Consider the following 25,888-nt stretch of genomic DNA (forward strand, 5'->3'; position numbering starts at 1 on the left):
GCAAACTGTAATGTGAGCCAGGAGATAGGCTGATGCAACACCTTCATTTCAGGTTCGAATGAAAGTTAATTGGGGGCCATTTAGTCAAACATGAGGTGTGAATAATCACTTCGAGTCCATAATTCAAGCTAAAATTAGAGTACATTTAAAATGCACGGTTTAATCAGGAACAGGCATCGATGATCTCAACTAGCATGAGCTGTTGCAGTGAATGAGATTCAGTTAATATTAGAGCAGGAGAAAATTACTGCAGATGCTGGAATCTGTAATGAAAACAACAAATACCACAGATCACAACAGGTCAGGCAGCATCCATGGAGACAGAGCAGTCGAGATGATTCTTCATCTTCAGTTAGTTACTTCAGAGATCAGGTGAGGACGGGTTGGAATGTCAGAACAAAAATAGCTTATCCATCCCATTGAGCCTGCTGTGTCATTTGATTATACTATGGCTGTAACATCTCACATCACTTTCCAACTCAGTCTCCTTACCCATTAGTTTCCAGAAAGCTAGGTGTTGATATTCCTGTAAGGGTCAAACTGCTTTTCATTCCATTTGAGGAGCATGTGGCATTGTCAACAGAGTAGAAACAAAGACGTTTACAGAATCCCTACAGTGCGGAAATAGGCCATTCAGCCCAACAAGTCCACAATGACTGTCCGGACAGTATCCCACCCAGACTCACCCCATCTCTGTAACCTTGCATTTCCCATGGCCAATCCACCTAACCTGCACATCTTTGGATGGTGGGAGGAAACCAGAGCACCCAGCAGAAATCCACACAGATAATGTGAAAACTCCACAGACAGTCGCCCGAGAGTGGAATTGAACCCGGGTCCCCAGTGCTGTGAGGCAGCAGTGCTAAACACTGAGCGACGGACTGCCCACAGCAGAAACAGGGACACATACAAGATAGGGGAAGGAGTAGCCCATTCGACCCCTCAAACCTACTCCATAATTTAATGTGATCGTGGCTGATCATTTAGCCCAATATCCTAATCCCACCCATCTCCCCCGCTATCTCTTGATCCTTTAGCAACAAGAGCTATACCTAACTCCTTCCTGAAAACACAATGCTTTGGCCTCAACCACTTTCTGTGGTAATGAATTTCAATGGCTCACCACTCTCTGGATGAAGAAATTTCTCATTTCATTCCTAACCATTTACCACTTATCCTTAAATTATGACCCCTGTTTCTGGACTCCCCCACCATTGGGAACATCCTTCCTGCATCTAGTTCTGTTAGGCTTTTATAGGCTTTTGAGATCACACTTCATTCTTCTAAACTCCAGTTAATGCAATCTAACCAACTCAATATCTCCTTTAATGAAGTTTCGTTGTACTCCCTCTATCATAAGAATATCGTTCTTCAGATCAGGAGACCAAAACTGCGCACAATATTCTGGGTCTGACCTTACTAATGTTCTGTACAACTGTAACAAACCTTCCTGTTTCTGTACTCAAACCCTCTCACTATGAAGGCCATCAGACAGTTTACCTTCTTCACTGCCTGTAGCATCTATGCTTACATTCAGGGACTGGTGCACGAGGACACCCAGACCTCGCTGAACACTCCCCTCTCTCAATTTACAGCCATTCAAATAACAATCTACCTTCCTGTTTTTGTTACCAAAGTAGATAACTTCACTTCTATCTACATTATAGAACATAGAACATAGAAAAATACAGCGCAGTACAGGCCCTTTGGCCCTCGATGTTGCGCCGATCCAAGCCCACCTAACCTACATTAGTCCACTATCCTCTATATGCCTCTCCAATGCCTGTTTAAATGCCCATAAAGATGGAGATCCCACCACTGCTACTGGCAGGGCATTCCATGAACTCACGACTCGCTGAGTAAAGAATCTACCCCTAACATCTGTCCATTATACTGCCTCATCCCTGCATTTGCCCACTCAATCAACTTGCCCAATTCCCACTACAAAATCTCTCCATCCAGGTTTGCGTCATCTGTAAATTTTGAGAGATTCCATTTAATTCCCTCATCTAAATCATTAATGTATATTGTAAATGGCTGGACCCCTGCAGCACATCACTGTCTGCCATTTAAAAAAAAAGGCACATTTATTCCTACTTTTTGTTTCCTGCCTGCTAACCAATTTTCTATCCAATACACAAATCCAATCCAATGAGCTTTAGTTTTACACATTGATCACTTCTGTGGGACTTTGTCAAAAACCTTCTGAAAGTCCAAATAAATAAATACTGCACTGACATTGCCTGGTCAATTCTACTAGTTACATCCTCAAAGAAACTTAGTAGATTTGTCAACATGATTTCCCTTTTATAAATCCAGGATGAGCGTGTCTGACTCTACCTCTGTTTTCTCAGTGCTCAGTTAAAAAATCTTTGATGATAGACTCTAACATCTTCCTCATTACTGACTCACTGCTCTAGAATTCCCTATTTTGCCTCTAATTCCTAAATAAGGGCTTTTAAATAATGGGGTTACATAGCAACCCTCTGATCTGGAGGAATGTTTCAGAGTCTAAAGAACCTTGAAAATGAGCACCAATGTACTTTGAGGATCACTTCCTGAAGTACTCTGTAATGTACATTATCAGGTCGTGGGGATTGATTGACCTTCATTCACAAGAGTGTTTCCAACACCATTTCTCTACCAATATGGATTTGCTTCAATCCCTCCCTCTCACTTAACCCTGTGTTCACCGTTATTTCTGGTATGTAGCAGCTTCTGAGAAGCCAGGAGGAATCTTGTGTGGGTGTCCTCTTCAAAGGAGGGAAGCTGAGCTTGCTGTTGAATATCATGTATCACTGGATATCTGAGGGTGTCTGGGAAAATTAACAAACAGTGAAATTCACAACTGATCTTGGAGGAACCTTTTTGAGGGAGGTCACGGCACAGAAATAGATATGTGAACAGTTTTAAGTGTGGCCTTGCTTAAGTCTGCAGTAGTGAGTAGAGTGGGTTCTTTATTGATTATATGTTTTATTGTGATATGTCTCTTGATTAAACTTAAAAATATAAGCCGTAAGTATTAAGTTAGCCTGGAGCAGTGTTTTGTCGAGGAATGAGACAGTGCTATTTTCTGGGTCTGCAGGTTGGAAGAAGCTAAAGTGGCCCTTAGTAGAGTGATATGTTCTTCTTGTTGGATGTGGGAGTTTAGGGGGAGTTTACGGGTTACTGAGGATTATTACTGCAATAAATGCTGTTAGTTGCGAATCCTATCAGATTAAATGTATCAGTTGGAGAGACAGCTGGAATTTACAAAAGCAAGGGGATATGTTGGATGGCAACTATAGGAAGGGGAAAACTGCAGATACAGTCACATAGATGGGTTAACTCCAAGACAGGTAAGAGAGGGAGGCAGGTAGTGCAGGAGTCTTCTGTGGCTATCCCTATTTCAAACAAGTATGCTGTTTTGGAAAATGTAGGGGATGATGGATTCTCAGGGGAATGTAGCACAAACAGCCAATTTTCTGGTATTGTAACTGGCTCTAATGTAATGAGGGATATGACGGGTTCCATGAGATCGATTGTGTTAGGGGACTCTAGTCCAAGGCACAGACAGATGTTTCTGTGGTCAGCAGTGAAAAATCAGAATTGTGTGTTGTCTCCCTGGTGCCAGGATCAAGGATGTCTCAGAGAGGGTGCAGAATGTTCTCATAGGGGAGAGGCGAAAGGGAGGACTGCAGAGGCTGGAGATTAGAGTCGAGAGTGTGGTGCTGGAAAAGCACAGCAGATCAGGCAGCATCCGAGGAGCAGGAAAATCGACGTTTCAGGCAAAAGCCCTTCATCAGGAATGAGGCTAGGAGCCTCAGGGGTGGAGAGATAAATGGGAGGGGGTTGGGGCTAGGGGGAAGGTAGCTGAGAGTGCAATGTGTGGATGGAGGTGGGGTAAAGGTGATAGGTCGGAGGCAAGGTGTGGTGAAACGGTTAAAAATTATGTCCCAATACATGTGTGAATCTAACCGGAATGGAGGTGTTGCTTAGTCCCGTGTGAATCTTATTACACACCTCCCCGTGTGAATCTTCTTATCTGTATGTAACCAGAATGGAATGTGTTTTTTAGCCTTGCTCTGCTGTTCACATGAATGTTTATATCTGGAAAAGAGTATATCAGCTGGAAAAGTCTCCAGTTCGGTGAGTCTGCTCCGGGGTTACGTTTAACCGCCGAGCGTGGGTTGTTGGCAACCGCTCTACGAGAACTGACGGCTCCCAGTTCCGGTAACATGTAGAGTGAGTATAAGCCAGACCCGTTGTAAGTATGAGACCTGGTTGTGGCGACGCTGCGGGGAATAAAATGCTCATATTCTAGCAGACTCGCCTCTTGGTCGTTTGTTCTGTGTCAGACTACTCTCCTACGAACCTGACCTTGAGAATTTTTTAAAACATTTGGCGCTGCGAGCAGGGTCAATCGCAATTGAGGAGAGATTTTGATACAGAACAATGTTTTGGAAAAAGACTAAGAAACCAGAAGAACAAACTGTGGAGGTCCCGACCGTCCCGGGATGGCATGGACCGTGGCATGACGTGGCAGTTTGTTTGAGAAATGGTGGGGGGCGACCGGAGGAACCCCAGGGTCGCTGCTGTCCACCCTTGAGAGGATCCCAGTCCTGCCGAAGAACCCCTTGCCTGGGGTACAGCGGAGGATGTGGGCATGTCCAAAAAGCTGAAGCGGAGTTAACAGAATTGAATGGGATTGAACTGAACTGAACTGAGTGGAACTGAAGTGAATCAAATTGAACGGAACAAAATGGAACTGAGCTAAATTGAATTGAAATGGACGGAACTGAATTGAACACAATTGAATTGAACTGAACAGACCTGAACTGAGCTGAATTGAACTACACTGAATTGACTGAACTGAAATTAACTGAAACGAATTGAACTGAATTAAGCATAATGTAACACATGTATTGGGCCAAGCAGTGGAATGTGGTGTAAAATTATGTCCCAATACATGTGTGAATCATAATGTAACACATGTATTGGGCCAAGCAGTGGAATGTGGTGTAAAATTATGTCCCAATACATGTGTGAATCATAATGTAACACATGTATTGGGCCAAGCAGTGGAATGTGGTGAAACGGTTAAAAATGATGTCCCAATACATGTGTGAATCTAACCGGAATGGAGGTGTTGCTTAGTCCCGTGTGAATCTTATTACACACCTCCCCGTGTGAATCTTCTTATCTGTATGTAACCAGAATGGAATGTGTTTTTTAGCCTTGCTCTGCTGTTCACATGAATGTTTATATCTGGAAAAGAGTATATCAGCTGGAAAAGTCTCCAGTTCGGTGAGTCTGCTCCGGGGTTACGTTTAACCGCCGAGCGTGGGTTGTTGGCAACCGCTCTACGAGAACTGACGGCTCCCAGTTCCGGTAACATGTAGAGTGAGTATAAGCCAGACCCGTTGTAAGTATGAGACCTGGTTGTGGCGACGCTGCGGGGAATAAAATGCTCATATTCTAGCAGACTCGCCTCTTGGTCGTTTGTTCTGTGTCAGACTACTCTCCTACGAACCTGACCTTGAGAATTTTTTAAAACACAAGGGTGGAGTAGATAGGTGGGAAGGAAGATGGACAGGTAGGACAGGTTGGAACTTGGGTAAGGTGGGGGATGGGGAAATGAGGAAACTGGTGAAATCCACATTGATGCCCTGAGGTTGGAGGGTCCTGAGGCAGAGGCATCGGGGGTGGTTATGGAGTGGCAATGGAGAGGCCCAGGGCCTGCAGGTGGAGTGGGAGGGGGAGTTGAAGTGTTTGGTCGGGGGGGTGGGGTTGGTTGCTGCAGGTGTCCTGGAGATGTTCTCTGAAGCGCTCTGTGAGTAGGCATCCTGTCTCCCCAATGTAGAGGAGACTGCATCGGGAACAACGGATGCAGTAAATGACATGCATGGAATAGCAGGTGAAGCATTGGTGGAGGTGGAAGGGTTCTTTGGGACCTTGTAAGGTGTGGGAGCAGGTTTTGTAATTCCTACGGTGGCAGGGGAAGGTGCCGTGAGGGAAGGGTGGCTTGTTGGGGGCGTGGACCTGAACAAGTAATCAGGGAGGGAACAGACTTTCTGGAAAACGGATAGGGGTGCAGAGAGAAATATTTCTCTGGTGGTGGGGTCCATTTGTTGGTGGCATAAATGGCAGAGGATGATGCGATATATATGGAGATTGGTAGGGTGAAAGGTGAGGACTGTGGGCAGGAGTGGGACCGGTGGGGTTCTGTCCTTGTTGTGGTTTTAAGGGGTGGGGTTCGAGGGTGGACGTGCGGGAAGTGGATGAGATGCACTGAAGGGCATTATCAACCACATGTGAGGGGAAATTTTGGTCTTTAAAGAAGGAGGCCATCTGGTGAGTTCTGTGGTGGAACTGGTCCTCCTGGGAGCAGATGCAGCAGAGGCAGAGGTATTGGGAATAAGGTATACCATTTTTGCAGGAGGCAGGGTGTGAGGAGGTGTCATCCAGGTAGTGGGGGAGTCAATGTACTGAGGGAGGATATTCCCGGAAATATATCCAGGGAAATTATTTGAGAAATAAGCAAGGGATGATCATCTTATTGGGATTGTATTATAGCCCCCCTAATAGTCAGTGGGAAATTGAGAAACAAATTTGTAAGGAGATGTAGTTATCTGTAAGAATAATAGGGAGGTTGCGGTAGGGGATTTTAACTTTCCAAACATAGACTGGGATTGCCATAGTGTTAAGGGTTTAGATGTAGAGGGATTTGTTAAGTATGTACAAGAACATTTTCTGATTCAGTATGTGGATGTACCTACTAGAGAAGGTGCAAAACTTGGGAAATAAGGCAGGGCAGGTGACTGAGGTGTCAGTGGGGAGCACTTTGGGGCCAGCGACCATAATTCTATTAGTTTTAAAATAGTGATAGAAAAATATAGACGAGATCTAAAAGTTGAAGTTCTAAATTGGAGAAAGGTTAATTTAAATAGTATTAGATAAGAACTTTCAAAAGCTGATTGGGGGCAGATGTTCTCAGGTAACAGGATGGTTGGAAAATGGGAAGCCTTCTGAAATGAAATAACAAGAGTGCAGAGACAGTGTATTCCTGTTAGGGTGAAAGGAAAGGCTGGTAGGTATAGGGAATGTTGGATGATTAAAGAAATTGAGGGTTTGGTTAAGAAAAAGAAGGAAGCCTATGTCAGGTATAGACAGGATAGATTGAGTCAATTCTTAGAAGAGTATAATGGCAGTAGGATTATACTTAAGAGGGAAATCAGGAGGGCAAAAAGGGGACATGATATAGCTTTGGCAAATAGAGTTAAGAAGAATCCAAAAGGTTTTTACAAAGACATTAAGGACAATAGGGTAACTAGGGAGAGAATAGGGCCCCTCAAACATCAGCAAGGCGGCCTTTGTGTAGAGCAGCAGGAGATGGGGGGATACTAAAAGTAATTTGCATCAGTGTTTACAGTGGAAAAGGACATGAAAGATGTATAATGTAGGGAAATAGATGGTGACATCTTGAAAACTGTCCATATTACAGAGGAGCAAGTACTGAATATCTTGAAATGCATAAAGGCATATAAATCCCCAGGACCTGATCAGGTGTACCCTACAACTCTGTAGGAAGCTAGGGAAGTGATTGCTGGGCCTCTTGCTGCGATATTTGTATCATCGATAGTCACAGGTGAGGTGCCGGAAGACTGGAGGTTGGCTAATGTGGTGCCACTATTTAAGAAAGGTGGTAAGGACAAGCCAGGGAACTATAGACCAGTGAGCCTGACATCGGTGGTGGGCAAGTTATTGGAGGGAATCCTGAGGGACACGATGTACATGTATTTGGAAAGGCAAGGTCTGATTAGGCATAGTCAACATAGCTTTGTGTGTGGGAAGTCATGTCTCACAAACTTGATTGAGTTTTTTGAGGAAGTAACAAAGAGAATTGATGAGGGCAGAGTGAATAGACATGATCTGTATGTACTTCAGTAAGGTGTTCAACAAGGTTCCCCACAGGAGACTGATTAGCAAGGTTAGATCTCATGGAAATACAGGGAAAATGATCCATTCAGATACAGGACTGGCTCAAAGGTAGAAGACAGAGGGTGGTGTTGGAGGGTTGTTTTTCAGACTGGAGGCCTGTGACCAGTGGAGTGCCACATGGATTGATGCTGGATTTACTACTTTTCATCATTTATATAAATAATTTGGATGTGAACATAAGAGGTATAGTTAGTAAGTTTGTAGATGACACCAAAATTGGAGATGTAGTGGAGAGTGAAGAAGGTTACCTCGGATTGTAACGGGATCTTAATCAGATGGGCCAATGGGCTGAGAAGTGGCAAATGGATTTTAATTTAGACAAATGAAAGGTGCTGCATTTTGGGAAAGCAAGTCTTAGCAGGACTTATACACTTAATGGTAAGGTCCTAGGGAGTGTTGTTGAACAAAGAGACGTTGGAGTACAGGTTCATATCTCCTTGAAAGTGGAGTCGCAGGTAGATAGGATAGTGAAGAAGGCGTTTGGTATGCTTTCCTTTATTGGTCAGAGTATTGAGTATAGGAGTTGGGAGGTCATGTTGTGGCTGTACAGGACATTGGTTAGGCCACTGTTGGAATATTGTGTGCAAATCTGGTCTCCTTCCTATCGGAAATATGTTGTGAAACTTGAAAAGGATCAGAAAAGATTTACAAGGATGCTGCCAGGGTTGGAGGATTTGAGCTACAGGAAGAGGCTGAACAGGCTGGGACTGTTTTCCCTGGAGCGTCGGAGGCTGAGGGGTGATCTTATAGAGGTTTGCAAAATCATGAGGGCATGGATACGATAAATAGACAAAGTCATTTCTCTGGGATGGGGGAGTCCAGAACTAGAGGGCATAGGTTTAGGGTGAGAGGGGAAAGATGTAAAAGAGACCTAAGGGGCAACTTTTTCACGCAGAGAGTGGTACATGTATGCAATGAGCTGCCAGAGGAAGTGGTGGAGGCTGGTACAATTGCAACATTTAAAAGGCATCTGGATGGGTATATGAATAGGAAGGTTTTCGAGGGATATGGGCAGGATGCTGGCAGGTGGGACTAGATGGGGTTGGGATATCTCGATGGCATGGACAAGTTGGACCGAAGGGTCTGTTTCCTTGCTGTACATCTCTATGATTCTGAGCAACATCATGTGGATTTGTGAGAGCTTCATCTGAACAGAGGTCACTGGCACAAGGTCAGAGGGGACTAGGGGCAAAGGGCTCAGGCCAGAATGGAGGGGACTAAGGTCCAGGAAGACCAGAGAGGGGGGAGCAAGGGCCAGGGCAGAGAGGACTAGGGCAGGGTGGAGTGCAGTGGGGGCAGGATAGACAGGAGTGAGTCAGGGCAGAGGGGTGTGGTGGTCAGGGTGGAAGGGGGTGGGCGGGCTGCTCAGAGGGGACTGAGGGCTGGGTGGAGGATAGGGGAATGGAGGGGAGAGGAGCCAGGGTGGAAGGGTGTGAGAGCTGGGCAGAGGGTAGCGGGGGCTGGGCAGAGAGGACTGAGGGCTGGGAGTAGGGGAGTGGGGTTCAGGGTGGAAGGCAGTCAGGGGCAGGGCAGCATTCAGTGGTGAACAAACAGCTCTTGCTGCTCTGCACAAACAGATAGGGACAACAAGGTTAGTATAGCTGGAATTATTAGATTCAGCGAAGAGGACATTTAATGAATGCTGGGTGTCTGGATTGAGAGGATAGGATGCACAAAGGAGTGAAATACTCGTAGAGGTGGGGAGGCTCAGTGGGCCTTTATTGTAGTCACAGTTGAAAACCTACACCTTTTGATACATTCCCACCTCTATCAGCTCTGAAAAAGGGAATATGGGAACCAGGCTGTTTCAGGGGATTAGGCTTCTGTCCATCTGAAGGATAAATATCAACATAGAGCTACAGAGCCAGACAGATGTACAGCACGGAAACAGACCCTTTGGTCCAATTCGTCTATGCTGACCAGATAACGTTATCTAATCTAGTCTCATTTGCCATCATTTGGCGTATATCCCTCTAAACCCTTCCTATTCATGTAACCATCCAGATGCATTTTAAATGTTGCAATTGTACTAGCCTCCACCACTTTCCCTGACAGCTCATTCCAGACACACCACCCTCTGCGTGAAAAACGTTGCCCCTTAGGTCCCTTTTAAATCATTTCTCTCTCACTTTAAAATTATGCCCTCTAGTGAAATTGATTGGACCAACAGCCTGTTACAACTCCAATGTATCTGATTTTGTTTCTGCTGTTTGTTACTTCAATGCTGATTGAAATAACTCCACAACCACCGGTATCTCATCACCAAGTCACCCTTTATTTACATGTGGAGAGTCCTTGACACTGATCCAGCTCCCACAGAGCCAAATCTCAGAGTGAACAGGACTTATGACACTTCTGTTTATATCTGTCAGCCAGGACTCCCTGATTATCATATCATATCAGATTAACAGCCCCAATCAGGGATCTCATATTCTATGAGGTTGACCTGGCTGACATCATTAGTTACTCCAATAATGAATTGTTCCTGGCATCATGATCTCAACAGGGATTGGGAGGGTTAATGATTACACATATTCTGTAGTCTGCAGCTAGACACCAAAAGGACTCAGTGTTCATCTTGGGGGGGGAGGGGGGGGGGGGGGCACTGTCCTTGACAATGTATGTATAATGTCAAATGCCAGATGAAGGCAATTTAACAGTTCAGGGGATCCTCGTTCATGCTGCTTTATATTGGGCTGGAAGAAACATAAAAACAAGAGGCCATTCAGCCCCTCGAGTCTTTTCTGCCATTCTGATAAATCACAACAACAGAGCTGCTTCTCAACTCCACATTGTAACCAGCTCAATGTGAAATCTTCAAACTTAAGCATCCCTCCAGAACTCCTATTTGCTCCAGAGTGAAGCAGCAATGTCAGCATATTTTCACACATTACAGATTATCATATTAATAAAACTGCAGATTCACTGGTGGCATTATTCTCACAAAGAGCTTTGTCGTAAAATGGATTAAAATATTTTTTTTTCATTTGCAGATAAATTTACTCATTGAAATATTTATGCTCCTGTCCACATGGGAGCTATCATTTTAGTAGCGTTAGCTTACTAGCAGATAACAGAGCTCTGCCTATGCGTAGCCAATGTTCCCAAATGTATATTGTGTGTGTGTATGCATGTGTTTTTATCTGTATAGAACATAAAACATAGAACATTACAGCGCAGTACAGGCCCTTCGGCCCTCGCTGTTGCGCCACCCTGTCGTACTAATCTGAAGCCCATCCCACCTACACTATTCCATGTATGTCCATATGCCTGTCCAATGACGACTTAAATGCACTTAAACTTGGCAAATCTACTACCAATGCAGGCAAAGCATTCCATAGCCTTACTACTCTCTGAGTAAAGAAACTACCTCTGACATCTGTCTTATACCTATCCCCCCTCATTTTAAAGTTGTGCACCCTTGTGTTTGCTGTCCCCATTCTTGGAAAAAGGCTCTCCCTGTCCACCCTATCTAACCCTCTGATTATCTTGTATGTCTCTATTAAGTCACCTCTCAACCTTCTTCTCTCTAACAAGAACAGCCTCAAGGCCCTCAGCCTTTCCTCGTAAGACATTCCTTCCATACCAGGCAACATCCTCGTAAATCTCCTCTGCACCCTTTCTAAAGCTTCCACATCCTTCTTATAATGCAGTGACCAGAACTGTACACAATATTCCAAGTATGTGCATGTCTGTGTACGTATATGTGCATACATGTGTTATGTGCGTGAGTGCATGCATGTGTTAGTTCCTCAGAACAAGGATGACACTTGTTGATGGTAAGACCCTTTTTGAAGTCCTTTAACTTTGGAAGGTTTAAGGTGCAGTTAGCACATGCAGTTGGCAGGACTGACCATGGACAGAGTCAGATGCTGGGCTGCTTCCCTTCTGAAGCCTTCTCAGAGCCATTATTGTCCCTGGGAATATCCCATTCCCCATTTTGTCTACTCCAGGTGAATATTTCTAAAACGTCTTACATCTCATACATGGTGAACTTATGTATAAGCAAGATTGCAAAATATTCAGATTTATTCATAGATAAGTCTTATTTTCTCCCTTTAAAATGTCTGGAGAGTTTGGGAGAACCTGCGAACGGATGAGCCAATTTTTAAAATCATTTGCTTCTCAGTTCAGCCTTTCCAATCGTTGTGACTTTAGCATCAGTAGACTAATTCATTAAAAGTGCTGGTAACAAATCTAGACCATAATATTAAAACCAGTTCCAAGCTATATATATTTAGCTAGGTTCATGCACCACGAACACAAATGTTACAGTGTGATAGAATCAAAAATTCGTTAAGCTTTCTCCATGTCACTCTGCATTTGGACTTTGTCAGGAACCAAGGTTTAGTTTCATAATTTCTATATTGTCACTGTGTTGTTTGTGATATAATCATTAAGATGTACAAATCAATGAATCAGATGTTAATCACCTTCTGATTTAATGAATTTACCACCTTACCTGGCCAAATGCATCATGGATTCGGTTATATTGACACCTGAGAAGGCACTGCACTCATGGAAAATCAAATTACATTCCTGTTAAAACAAAAGGTGGAAGTATAATGAGGCTGCTTCAGGCTCCTGGGTCAATAACTCAACATGTGCAGAATTCAAAATTCATGAACACAAATGATCCTAAGATAGAGCAAGATAATTAACAGGAGGATCAGATCAGACCAAGGGAAAAGCATTAGAAGTAAAGCAGGTAGAAATATTATGCATTTTTAAAACTATCTGCTTTTCAGAGTATATGGATATCATTGGCAAGGCCTACATTCACTGTCCATCCCTAAATGCCTTAGAACTGGGTGACTTACACAGCCATCTTAAAGGTCAGTTACAAACCAACCACATTGTAATCTGTCTGGAGTCACTTGTTGGTCAGACCAAGTGAGAATGATAGATTTCTTTGCTTATGAGACATTAGTGGACCAGATAAGCTTTAAAATAACAAATTGATGATGGTCACCATTACTGAGACTAGCTTTCAATTCCAGAATTTGAATTCAATTTCCAGCAAACCTGTGAGGATTTAAACCAGTGACATACTAGTCTTACGGTGTAACCACTATGCCACCCTGGCCCTCTGGAGTCATCGGGTCATAGAGATGTACAGCACGGAAACAGACCCTTCAGTCCAACAAGTCCATGCCGGCCAGATATCCCACCCTAATCCAGTCCCTTTTCCCAGCACTTGGCAATTGTATCAGCCTCGAATACTTGCCCTGGCAGGTCATTCCATACACATATCACCTTCTGCGTGAAAACGTTACCCCTTAGATCCCTTTTAAATTTTCCCCTTCTCGACCCAGACCTCTAGTTCTGGATTCCCCAACCTCAGGGAAAAGACCCTCATGATTTTATAAACATCTATAAGGTCACCCCTCAGCCTCCAAAGCTCCAAGGAAAACAGCCCCAGACTATTCAACCTCTCTTTATAGCTCAGATCTTCCAACCTAGGCAACGTCCTTGTAAATGTTTTCTGAACCCTTTCAGGTTTCACAACATCTTTCCGATAGGAAGGAGACCAGAATTACACACAATATTCCAAAAGTGGCTTAACCAATGTCCTGTACAGCCACAACATGACCTCCCAACTCCTGTACTCAATGTTTTGGCCAATAAAGGAGAGCATACCAAACACCTTCTTCACTATCCTATCTACCTGAAACTCCACTTTCAAGGAACTATGAACCTGCACTCTCTTTGTTCAGCAATACTGCCCAGGACCTTACTATTAAGTGGATAGGTCCTGCCCTGATTTGTCTTTCCAAAATGCAGCACCCCACATTTATCTAAATTAAACTCCATCTGCCACTCCTCAGCCCATCAAGATCCCGTTGTAGTCCGATGTAACCTTCTTACTGTCCACTACTCTTCCAATTTTGGTGTCATCTGCAAACTTACTAACAATACCGTCTGTGTTCACATTCACACTGTTCACTTAAATCCTTGTGGCACACCGCTGGTCACAGGCCTCCAGTCTGAAAAGTAACCCTCCACCACCACCCTCTGTCTTCTACCTTCAAGCCAGTTCTGTATCCAAATGGATAGTTATCCTTGTATTGCATGAGATCTAACCTTGCTAACCAGTCTGCCATGAGGAACCTTGCTAACCAGTCTGCCATGTCAAACACCTTACTGAAGTCCATATAGAGCATGTCCACTGCTTTGTCCTCCTCAATCCTCTTTGTCACTTCTTCAAAAATCTCAATCAAGTTAGTGAGACATGATTTCTCATGCACAAAGCCATGTTGACTATCTATAATCAGTCCTTCCCATTCCAAATACATGTAAAGCCTGTCGCTCAGGATTCCCTCCAACAACTTGCCCACCACTGATGTTAGACTGTCCAGCCTATATTCCCTGGCTTGTCCTTACCACCTTTCATAAATAGTGGCACCACGTTAGCCAACCTCCAGTCTTCCATCACCTCACCTGTGACTATCGATGATCCAAATATCTCAGCAAGAGGCCCAACAATCACTTCCCTAGTTTCCTACAGAATTTTAGGGTCCTGGGGATTTATCCACCTTTATGTGTTTCAAGACATCCAGCAAATTCCCCCTCTGTACTATAGACATTTTTTCAAGATGTTACCATCTATTTCCCACATTCAGTATCTTCCATGTCCTCCTCCAAAGTAAACACTGATGCAAAGTACTCATTTAGTATCTTTTGCAGTTCCACACACAGGTTGCCTTGCTGAACTTTGAGTGGCTCTATTCTCTCCCTAGTTACCCCTTTGTCCTTAACACATTTATAAAATCCCTTTGGATTCTCCTTAAAACTACTTGTTAAAACTTTCTCATGACCCCTTTTTGCCCTCCTGATTTCCCTCTTAAGTATACTCCGACTGCCTTTATACTCTTCTAAGGATTCACAAGATCTCTCCTGTCTGTACCTAACATATGCTTCCTTCTTTTTCTTGACCAAAACCTTAATTTCTTTAGTCATCCAGCATTCCTTACACCTATCAGCCTTGCCTTTCACCTCAACAGGAACATGCTGTCTCTGGACTCTCAGTAGTTCATTTTTGAAGGCTTCCCATTTTCCAGCTGTCCCTTTCCTGCGAATATCCACACCCAATCAACTTTTGAAAATTCTTGCCTAATACCATCAAAATTGGCCTTGTTCTAATTTAGAGCTTTAACTTTTAGATCCTGTCCCTTGTTTTCCATCACTGTTTTAAAACTAATAGAATTACGGTTTCTGGCCCCAAAGTGCTCCCGCACTGACACCTCAATCATTTGCCCTCAAATTGATGATTGTCATCATTACTGAGATTAGCTTTCAGTTCCAGAATTTGAATTGAATTTCCAGCAAATCTGTGAGGGATTTGAACCAGTGACATACCAGTCTCATGATATAACCACTATGCCACCCTGGCCCTATGATGTGGAGGTGCCGGTGTTGGAGTAGGGTGGACAAGGTCAGAAGTCACATGACACCAGATTATAGTCCAACAGGTATATTTGAGGTTAAAAATCATCCAATACCAGGTAATAGTCCAACAGGTTTAATTGGAAGCACTAGCTTTCGGAGTGCTGCTCCTTCATCAGGTGGTTGTGGAATATAAGACTGTAGTTTACAGTGTGATGTACTGTAAACCTGGAACACATTGTAAACCTTCGCTATAAATTCCATGTCTTACAATCTTATACTCCACAACCACCTGATGAAGGAGTGTCGCTCTGGAAGCTAGTGCTTCCAATTAAACCGGTTGGACTATAACCTGGTGTTGTGTGATTTTTAACTTTGTCCACTCCAGTCCAACACTGGCACCTCCAAATCAGGTTTATTTGAAATCACAAGCTTCGGAGCGCTGCCACTTCATCTGACGAAGCAGCAGTGCTCATGAAAGCTTGTGATTTCAAATAAACCTGTTAGACTATAACCTGGTATAATGCGACTTCTGACATTGTGCCCTATAAATTAGGAAATGGCAGAGCACCTAAATAAGTTCAACCTGCAGTGACCTCAAATCTAGTCATTGTGTTCCCATCCTGGAACCTGCAATATAAATAAGAAGCAGTGAAGCAAAAAGGAAGTCAAGAGAATTGGAAATCGCAGTACATTTAGACCAAGAGGGGAATATGTGAAGAAATGGTGTCTGGTAAACATGCAGCTGAAGGTAAGGTTTGTAGCATAACATACACTGCCCTGACAGCATTGCAAGACCAGTTACTTTCATATCCAGTGGGAGGTTCTTACGTTTGGAACAGAACTCTGACAAAGCCTCAAGGCAGTCGGAACTGCCAATGTGGTTTTTATTTCATACTACTCGAACTTCACTGAGACAGCTGCCTGATTGCAAGGGGTTGGCAAAGGGATTTGTAGCCAGAGGGTTGAGTGATTTACTGCATGTTAGAAATTTTCTACTGGACACCAATGGCATCTTCTGCCTGAGCAGAATCTCCCAGCCACTGATTCACTCTGCGAGTGGCTCATTCAGACCTTCTTCTTGTGATGCTCTCTGTTCCCACATTCTCCATGATTTAAGGGTAGTCTCCGGGATCCATCCATTCCTCGAGGGACCATTTTGCTTTTTTGTCAAACTCTTTAGCAACCTTTAAAGACAATGTGAAGCCTTTATAATACAGATCTTGTAATGCAAACCTTAGCCAATCGGTGACCCTCCTCACTGGCAACCTGCCGCTTACTTTCCAGATCGGTTTTATTGGCCAGGAGCAGGATTATGATCTCAGGGCCTGCTCCCTCCTGCAAACACAAAACAACACAACATGAAGATCAATTAAATGAGGTCCCAACACGTGACATGAAATATTATTGAACAGATCCATACATCTGATATGGTAATCCGTGATCCAGCTCATTAGGATCCATCAGCCCATTGTGCCCTTTTCACTGAATTTCTAATGACCTTGAATCCCTGCCTATTTCCTTCTCCCTTTGTAGATTTCATGTTCTCTCTAGTGTCTGTAATCTCTTTGACACACTCAGCACCCCAATAACAAACACACAAGTTACCTTTGTTTTACTAATTTTTGTTGTCACCAATTTTTGAGTATCGCCCCTTGTACTTAAATTCTGATCAGGGTGGCACAACTTTTCTAATTTTTCAACATTTTTCATGATATAAACATTTTCGCCATATCCCCAGACACAATCCTCTTGATACAAGACAGAAAATAAAAATCAGCAATATCAGTCATCCTTTAAATATCATTCTCAAAAAAAAATCTGGACTTGAATGTACAACTCTCTCTGAAAGGTCAATATCAGAATATCATAAAAGTCGTACATCGCAAAAGAGGCTCTTTGGCCCATCGAGAATATCCTTTGCTGTATCCCATTCCCTGAACCCAAATTTCCGAATATCCTTCGCTGTGTCTTAATGAGTGAATAATTTGCCCTCTACCTCAAGCTCTGAATATTCTTCCCCCTGTTAACTGATATCTTTCCCTGCACCTCAGTAACTGAATATCTTTTTTCTGAAACGCTGCAGTAAATGTCCCAGTCTGGAAAGGTTTGGACTCTGTGCTCACTGTTTCTTGTGCTGGTGTTACATTCAGTCCTCAGTCTGCAGTGAAATTCAGAACATAAGAATTAGGAACATGCTAGAGGTAGACAATTCAGCCCCTCGAGTCTGCTATGCCATTTAATACGATCTTGGCTGATCTCACCTTGGCCTCAGCTCCACTTTCCTGCTGCTCTCCATAAGCCTTCAACCTGTCACTAATTAAAACTCCATCTATCTCCTCCTTTAATTTGCTCAATGTCCCAGCATCCACCGCACTCTGCGGTAACGAACTCCACAGATTTATGACCCTATCAGAAAAGTAATTTCTGATTTAAATCTGCTTAAAAATGTGACCTCCATTCCACAATGATGTCCCACAGGAGGAAACATCCTCTCTATGCATATTTTGTCAATCTCTTTTCACATCTTGTCTACCTCAATTAGATCTCCTCTCATTCTTCAAAACTTTAGAGAGTACAAGCCTAAAATACTCAATTCTCTCTTCACAAGACAATGCTCTCATCTTAGCGAGTTTTGAGAAAACTTGTAGCTCAGGTTGAGGTTCTGGATGTAGGTTTGCTCGCTGAGCTGGAAGATTTATTTTTAGATGTTTCGTCACCCTACTAGGTAACATCATCAGTGAGCCTCCAGATGAAGCACTGGTGGTGTAGCCCACTTTCTATTTATATGTTTGGGTTTCCTTGGGTTGGTGATGTCATTTCGTGCATCATTTCCTCTTGTGATGTCATTTCCTCTTCTTGTTCTCAGGGGATGGTAAATAGGATCCAAGTCAATGAAAACAAACCTTCCAGCTCAGCAAGCAAACCTAAATCCAATCCTCACATCTCTAAACTCAATTTAATGAACCATCTCTGAACTGCCTCTAATGCAGCTACCTCCTCAAGTAAGGGGAGGAAAAATGTATACAATATTCCAGGTGTGGTGTCATCAATGCCTTTTACAGTTGCAACACCACTTCCCTACTTTTACATTCTAATCCTTTAGCAATAAATACCAAAATTCCATTGATCTTCCTTATTACCTGTTGTAGATGTATACTAGCTTTCATGCCCAAGCACCCGCAGATCGCTCTGTACTGAAACACTCTGAAGTTTCCCTCCATTTATATAATAAGTTGCCTTTCTATTCCTTCAGCCTCTGACTTATCCATGGCAAACTTCATCTGCCAAATTTGTCAGTAACTATGCATTAACAACATTCAAACCCATTAATGCCAATAACAGACATCCAAAACTGCTAACCAGTTACATTTGCTCATATTACTGCCAGCAGTGGTCTTCGTGGAACAGCATACAAGGTTGAATAGAACATCACTGTCAACCTGGGGTAACAGATTAGATTAGCTTCCCGAGAGTATGGAAACAGGCCCTTCGGCCCAAAAAGTCCACACCGACCACCCGAACAGTAATCCACCCAGACCCATTCCCCTATCCTATATTTACCCCTCACTAACACACCTAACACTATGGGCAACTTAGCATAGCCAATTCACCTGACAAACACATCTTTGGATTGTCGGAGGAAACCGGAGCACCCAGAGGAAACCCACGCAGAGGAAACCCACACAGACACGGGGAGAATGTACAAACTCCACACAGACAGTCACCTGAGGCTGGAATTGAACCCGGATGCCTGGTGCTGTGAGGCAGCAGTGCCAACCACTGAGCCACTGTGCCGCCCCATATTTAACACAATTAACAAAGCATATTTAACAAAGCAAGGCAGCTATCCCACAATTTGAGTCAACGATCCTGCCAAACACACTAATTATAAAGTGTTTGTCACAATACAAGAATGCAGTGGCAGCACGGTGGCTTAGTAGGGGCAGCAAGGTGGCCCAGTGGTTAGCACTGATGCCTCATAGCGCCAGGGACCTGGGTTTGATTCCAGCCTTGGGCGACTGTCTGTGTGGAATTTGCATGTTCTCCCCATTTCTGCGTGGGTTTCCTCCCACAACCCAAAGATGTGCAGGTTAGGTGAATTGGCCACGCTAGATTGCCCAGAGTGTTCAGGAATATGTAACATTAGTCAAGGTAAATCTAGAGTAATAGGGTAGGGGAATGGGTCTAGGTGGGTTACTATTCAGAGGGTTGGTGTGGACTTGTGGCCTGTTTCCACACTGTAGGGATTCTATGATTCTAATAGTTATGTGAGGAGCCCAGCCCAGGCACAACCCTCCGAGGAAGGAAGGCACCTTCTACCATTCACAATTCATCTTAAAGTTCAGGCAGAAGTCTGCCTGCCTCAGTGACTTTGCTGACTTGAAGAGTTACAAATAGACAAACGACAGTGAAGAAGGAAGCAAAATTTGGTATGGAGCTACTTTAGCTGAATTGGCATTGCTACAAAGTACAGAGGATCTAGTGACAGAACCTGCACATTCTCCAGCCACTGCCGAACAGCGCGAAAGGTGGTCGCAGCTGTGATGTCGTACATGAGAACGACTCCATCGGCCTTACGGAAGAACTGCTTTGTGACACTACGAAACCTGCAACGTCAAACAAATCATCACAATGCGCTCAGAAACAGACGCCCAAATGAAGCTTATTCTTAAATATTGCCCTCATAAATGTTACATTTGCTGTTGCTCTTCTAAAATTTACAAATGATCATTAAAATATAAAGTGAAGAATATTCCTCACTTTGTCAGTAGTAAACCCTGGATGTCCATAAATACAAACACGCAGCACTCTCCAATGGTTTGTTCATTCACTCGAACCATCCAGGGGTGAAGGGCTTACCCTATGAAGTAGGGTTGAACAGGCCAGGATTGTATCCATTGACAGTCAGGGGAATGAGAGGTATCTCAGATCCTGAGGGGATTGGATAGGGTGAACACCGGGAAGGTGCATTCTCTTGTCAGGGAAACCACAACTAGAGGACACGGTTTAAAAATAAGCAGTCTCTCTTCGAAGTCAGAGCTGAGGAGAATTTTCTTTCTACCCAGGGGTGTGAGGAGAAAGCACGACTATGGCATTGAGATATAGGGTCAGCCTTGTTGAACTGCAGAGCTGATGTGAAGGGCCACATGGTCTTCTCTTACTTCCATTTTCTAAACTAGAACAATGGAATTGTTTACATATACCTGAGGTCCCAGTTTAACATCTCATTGTGACCGCTGTACCTCTAACATTGCTGCACCCTCTCAATACTGAACCAGAGTGTCAGCCTTGAACTTTGCACCCAAGCTCTGGAGTTGAACCCATGGCCTTCATAACCAAAGGTCAGCATGCTACCACTGAGCTACAGCTGACACCTTACTCCCACACCAGAAACAGAATTAAGTGGTGATCATTTTAGTGACTCATTGCAGACAATTAGCAGTTAAAAAAGCCTTACACGTCCTTTATAAAGAAGCCACAATAAGATTAACTCGCTGCAGAAGCTCACCGTTCCTGTCCTGCTGTGTCCCAGAGCTGCAGAGCCAGTAGGCAATTATCTACATTTACTGTCTTCACATGATAGTCTATACCTGGAAGCAAAAAAGGTTTAAATATAAGAACCTTTTTAAAATTAGAACTTGTTAAACTGAATTTTAGGAGCAACTTTCTCCTGACAAACATTAGCCTGACCTGGGCCCTCATCTCATTTTCAGGAATTGATTGAGACAGAAAAACATTTGATTTTCTCCATGATACAGATTCCCCACCCAAGAGAATTTCAAATCTCATATTTGGCCTACACCACACTCCAGTTCAACCTACAGTCGGTCCTACACCACACTCCAGTCCTGCCTACAGTCTGTCCTACACCACACTCCAGTTCAACCTACAGTTTGTCCTACACCACACTCCAGTTCAACCTACAGTCTGTCCTACACCACACTCCAGTCCTGCCTACAGTCTGTCCTACACCACACTCCAGTTCAACCTACAGTTTGTCCTACACCACACTCCAGTTCAACCTACAGTCTGTCCTACACCACACTCCAATCCTACCTACAGTCTGTCCTACACCACACTCCAGTCCTACCTACAGTCTGTCCTACACCACACTCCAGTCCTACCTACAGTCTGTCCTACATCACACTCCAGTCCTACCTACAGTCTGTCCTACATCACACCCAGTCCCACCTACAGTCTGTCCTACATCACACTCCAGTCCTACCTACAGTCTGTCCTACATCACACTCCAGTCCTACCTACAGGCTGTCCTACATCACACTCCAGTCCTACCTACAGGCTGTCCTACACCACACTCCAAGCCTACCTACAGTCTGTCCTTCAACAGACACCATTCCCACCTACAGTCTGTCCTATAACAGACTCCAGTCCTACCTGCAGTCTGGTCTATAACAGAGTCCAGTCCTGTCTACAGTCTGTCCGACACCACACTCCAGTCCTACCTGCAGTCTGTCCTTCAACAGACACCATTCCTACCTACAGTCTGTCCTATAACAGAGTCCAGTCCTACCTACTGTTCTACACCACACTCCAGTCCTACCTGCAGTCTGGTCTATAACAGACTCCTATACCACACTCCAGTCCTACCTGAAATCTAGATACATTAGACTCCAGCTAACCCTGGATGTTCTCATTAACGCTGCAAAGTTCTCCTATTAATTCTCCAAATGTTGCATCTGGGTTGAATGGTATTTCAAAGACTTGCTGTTGTCACATTCACAGTCTGATTAACTAATATTCATCATCACACCTGGATGTTGGTCTGTGTGGATGAAAAGACTAGAATTGTTTACGATGTGGAGGGGCTGGTGTTGGACTGGGGTGGACAAAGTTAGAAATCAAAAGTTGTAGTCCAACAGGTGTATTTGGAAGTAGAAGCTCTCAGAGCACTGCTCCTTCAGCAGATAGCTATGGGGCAGGATCATAGGACACAGAATTTATATCCGAGACTTTTAATTCCCACTTGAGGTCCTTGCTGACATTGGATCCCAGACAAACTCATGACAGCAAGTACGTCACAAGCCTCATTTCCTCAATTTGCCCTTCATATGGGCAGAGATATTACTCCCATTACTGGCACAACGCTTGCCAACACTCTCCCGGCCCATTCTAAAACATGCAGTTAAGGTTAGAGTCAACTTTAGAATTCATTAGCCTGAATTCATGTTATATTGTTAACAGCCATATTGGCAGTTCAAAGTGACTTCACCAATGCAAACCTAGCCAAAAGGTTCGTGGAACTGGTCATTACCTCTATGTCTAATCAAAACCTTCTGAGAGGCACTTCTAGACAAATTTAAGGATCATAGCATTGAAGCAAGGCGAGGAGGAGGACTCAAATTCAAAGCAATTGGAACAGCACACCAGCACCTGCAAGGCCTTGACTCTGCAAATACTACTGCAGCAGTCAGCAAGAACAGCAAACTTTCCAGACCTTGTCTGAGATGTCTCATCAATCAGAGCATTTCCTGGCATTTAGTGGCACATGTGAGCTGTGTGCTCCAAGAGATCTCTGGGCTGAAATGTACAAGAAATCCAAGTACTCACAGGAACACCGTTTGTAACACATTGCGCCACAGCAGCGTGTGAAGATGATTCAACAAAGGAACAATTTCAAAGACATTTCCAAACTCCCATCCATGGGATCCGTGGATCCCAAGCATCAGTATATGCAAGAGGTCCAAACAGTAACTACAATGTCACAGTTCACAGACTTCAGTCCGACAGAACACTGTGGTCATTTGACTCACCATACAGACACTGTCAAAACAAATAAAGTATTTACGTCCATCCAACTCACGAATTACAAGAGGAATGGACAACAGGTACTGCGTGCCAAGCCTGACACTGGTGCAAGGGCAAATACTATCCTTTCATGCAATGTATAAGAGATTGAAACTGGCATGATGTGGTACAATCCACACACAGTAAGCTAACTGCTTGCAATGGAGCATGCATTGGCATCATCTGGCTTACGTGTCGGTGCAGCTCTTTGGGATATACACCAGAAACAATTAATGTTGTTGATACAATGGGACTTTCTAATCATTGGTTGTTAATCAGCCAGTTGCTTTGTATACAACAAAATAGTAATCTAAATAGATAAACTAGAGTGTATATATAAGTCTGAGATATCATGCAGTAAACAATGTTATTGTTATATGTCTCAATGAGAACCCTAACAGGTTTTGTAGAGTAATGGGTATAAAACCCTGAAGTACAACAGGTGTTGGGTGTACAGCTGCAAGCAAACTCTCAGCTTCTCCTGTCTACCTGCAGTCAGATACAATGGTAGGTTTTCCTGAAGAGAGTCTCCCTCCTCCACACCGGTGACCTGGATACTGTACGTGACCTTTTCTTATCAGTGATAATCTTTCAAACAGTGGAGGGAGATCCTCAAAGTGACTTTTTCCAAGATGGGGACCTCATATTAGTTCTGCCACTACTAATTGGACAATGAGCCATTCCATTGACCAACTCCGGGAAAGTCACAGCTGGGTGACTGTTCCTTACATAGTGCGAGGTCAAGACTCCATTTTGACTCTGACATTGAAATCTTAACCCAAAGTCCTGTTCACAGTTGTAGCACCAAGAACTTTTCAACCAACCAACCAAAAGTCAGTCCATTGCCCCATTGAGTCTGCTATGCCATTGAATGAAATCACCCAGTATGACATTGGTTAGACCGCTTTTGGAAAACTGCATGCAAATCTGTCGGATATTGTGAAACTTGAAAGGGTTGCCAGGGTTGGAGGATTTGAGCTATAGGGAGAGGTTGAATAGGCTAGGGCTGTGTTTCCTGGAGCATCATGAGGGGCATGGATAGAATAAATAGACAAATTCTCTTTCCTGGGGTGGGGGAGTCCATAACTAGAGGGCATAGGTTTAGGATGAGAAGGGAAAGATATAAAAGAGACCTCAGGAGCAACCTTTTCACACAGAGATTGGTACGTATATGGAATGAGCTGCCAGAGGAAGTTGTGGATGCTGGTATGATTGCAATATTTAAAAGGCATCTGGATGGGTATATGAATAGGAAGGGTTCGGAGGGATGTGGGCCGGGCGCTGGCAGGTGGGACTAGATTGGTTTGGGATATCTGGTCGATATGGACGGGTTGCACCGAAGGGTCTGTTTCGTGCTGTACACCTCTATGACTCTATGTTAATTCCATGTAGTGAAAATAAATCCCACAAATTACAAAGGTTGACAACAGCTCACCTACCGACGGTAGCACACATTCCAGGGTTAAAACCCTCGCCACAAAACCTTCTTAAAACAGAACTTTTCCCCACACTGGAATTGCCGATAAAAATGATTTTAAATAAACGGTCAGGATTGGAGTGCGATTCATTGACCTGAAAAGAATATCATTTGTTTTATTTCAAATGCTTTGAAAAGACATCAAATTTATCACCTTATACATTAGCTTTCAGCAGGTTCATGACATGCAACACTCGTCAGGGCACAGTTAGTGAGCGGAAGTAAGTTGCAGTCCCAACATTGAATGGGTCCCCGGGATAAGGGACCAGACCCCACAGTAATGCAGTATCTCTCTGAAATGGGCTAACCAGTTCCAAAATCAGTTCAAGGGTGTTAGAGATTGGCAACAAATGTGCTGAGCTTGCCAGCAATGCCCATATCCCAACAAAATATAAGTGAAAAGTTAGAGGAATTAAGTGTGGTGAGTTGGCTAAATTCACTGTTACTGCCTGTTTAAAAAAAAATGTTAAATACAGGACATGGAGCAGGATCTAAATTTTAAAAAATCAATCACACCCCATAGGCAAAGCGGACAGATGCATATCTGAAACAGTAAACAAAGACACAAGTCTGCAAGGAACAGGAGCCGAAAGATTAAAGCAGGGTCTCTCAATGTTTAATAGCTGTGTTCCCACTTTCACAGACAGGTCTCCACTATCACAAACCCCAACCTTGCTCCTGGAGGTCTCCTTCTCCCAGACCACCATCACCAGCACCAACAGCTCTTAACTCTGCATCCTGGGCATGTTCAAGTTTCGAAATGGTGGAATCAGGTTTGGGGACACACTGAATCTGAGTCAAGGAGGGCAATACTGAAAAAATCTGGAAGTGTTGGATTGGCAAGATTCTGCAACAGGGTCTTAATCTCAAACAGTTTAGAAAAAGCATGAAAATATTATAAATAGTCAATAAAGCAGTTTAACTACAAATGTGGTGTGTGTGTTCACCTGAAGTGGGCAAATTACTGTAGTGTGCAGGTCACCTGTGTGTACATTCCCCATGCACATTTGTTTATATCGATGTAAGCACAACATTGACTGTTCTGTTCAGGATGATGCTGGAGATGAAACCCAAAAGTAACGCCCCGTTTCCCATTGTGAAAAGGTGGAACTTCCTGTCAACCTCGTGAGAATAACCCGGACATGGAAATGAGCACAAATCAGTGTAAACAGAGTCCAGAGAAAATGCTAAATTCACACAAGATTCTCCTGCTTCAAGTCTGGAAATTCAACTTCA

At 43.7% G+C, this 25,888-nt stretch overlaps 1 protein-coding gene across 3 annotated transcripts in view; it reads right to left on the reverse strand.

Moving 5' to 3' along the window:
* cracr2aa (calcium release activated channel regulator 2Aa) overlaps positions 1-25,888 on the reverse strand; it is a 101,764-nt gene that overhangs the window by 4,855 nt on the left and 71,021 nt on the right. For all 3 annotated transcript variants that reach the window (XM_043708892.2, XM_087997083.1, XM_087997084.1), the window contains 5 exons: positions 24,615-24,747; positions 20,879-20,960; positions 19,862-19,976; positions 16,603-16,704; positions 12,443-12,519 (listed from right to left, as the gene is read on the reverse strand). In XM_043708892.2, coding sequence (XP_043564827.2) covers positions 12,443-12,519; positions 16,603-16,704; positions 19,862-19,976; positions 20,879-20,960; positions 24,615-24,747 — 509 coding nt within the window. The remainder of the gene's footprint in view (positions 1-12,442; positions 12,520-16,602; positions 16,705-19,861; positions 19,977-20,878; positions 20,961-24,614; positions 24,748-25,888) is intronic.

Source organism: Chiloscyllium plagiosum, unplaced genomic scaffold, assembly GCF_037043375.1.
Source record: "Chiloscyllium plagiosum isolate Xiang-an unplaced genomic scaffold, Cpla_swu_hap1 HiC_scaffold_19, whole genome shotgun sequence".
Classification (NCBI taxonomy): Eukaryota; Metazoa; Chordata; class Chondrichthyes; order Orectolobiformes; family Hemiscylliidae; genus Chiloscyllium; species Chiloscyllium plagiosum.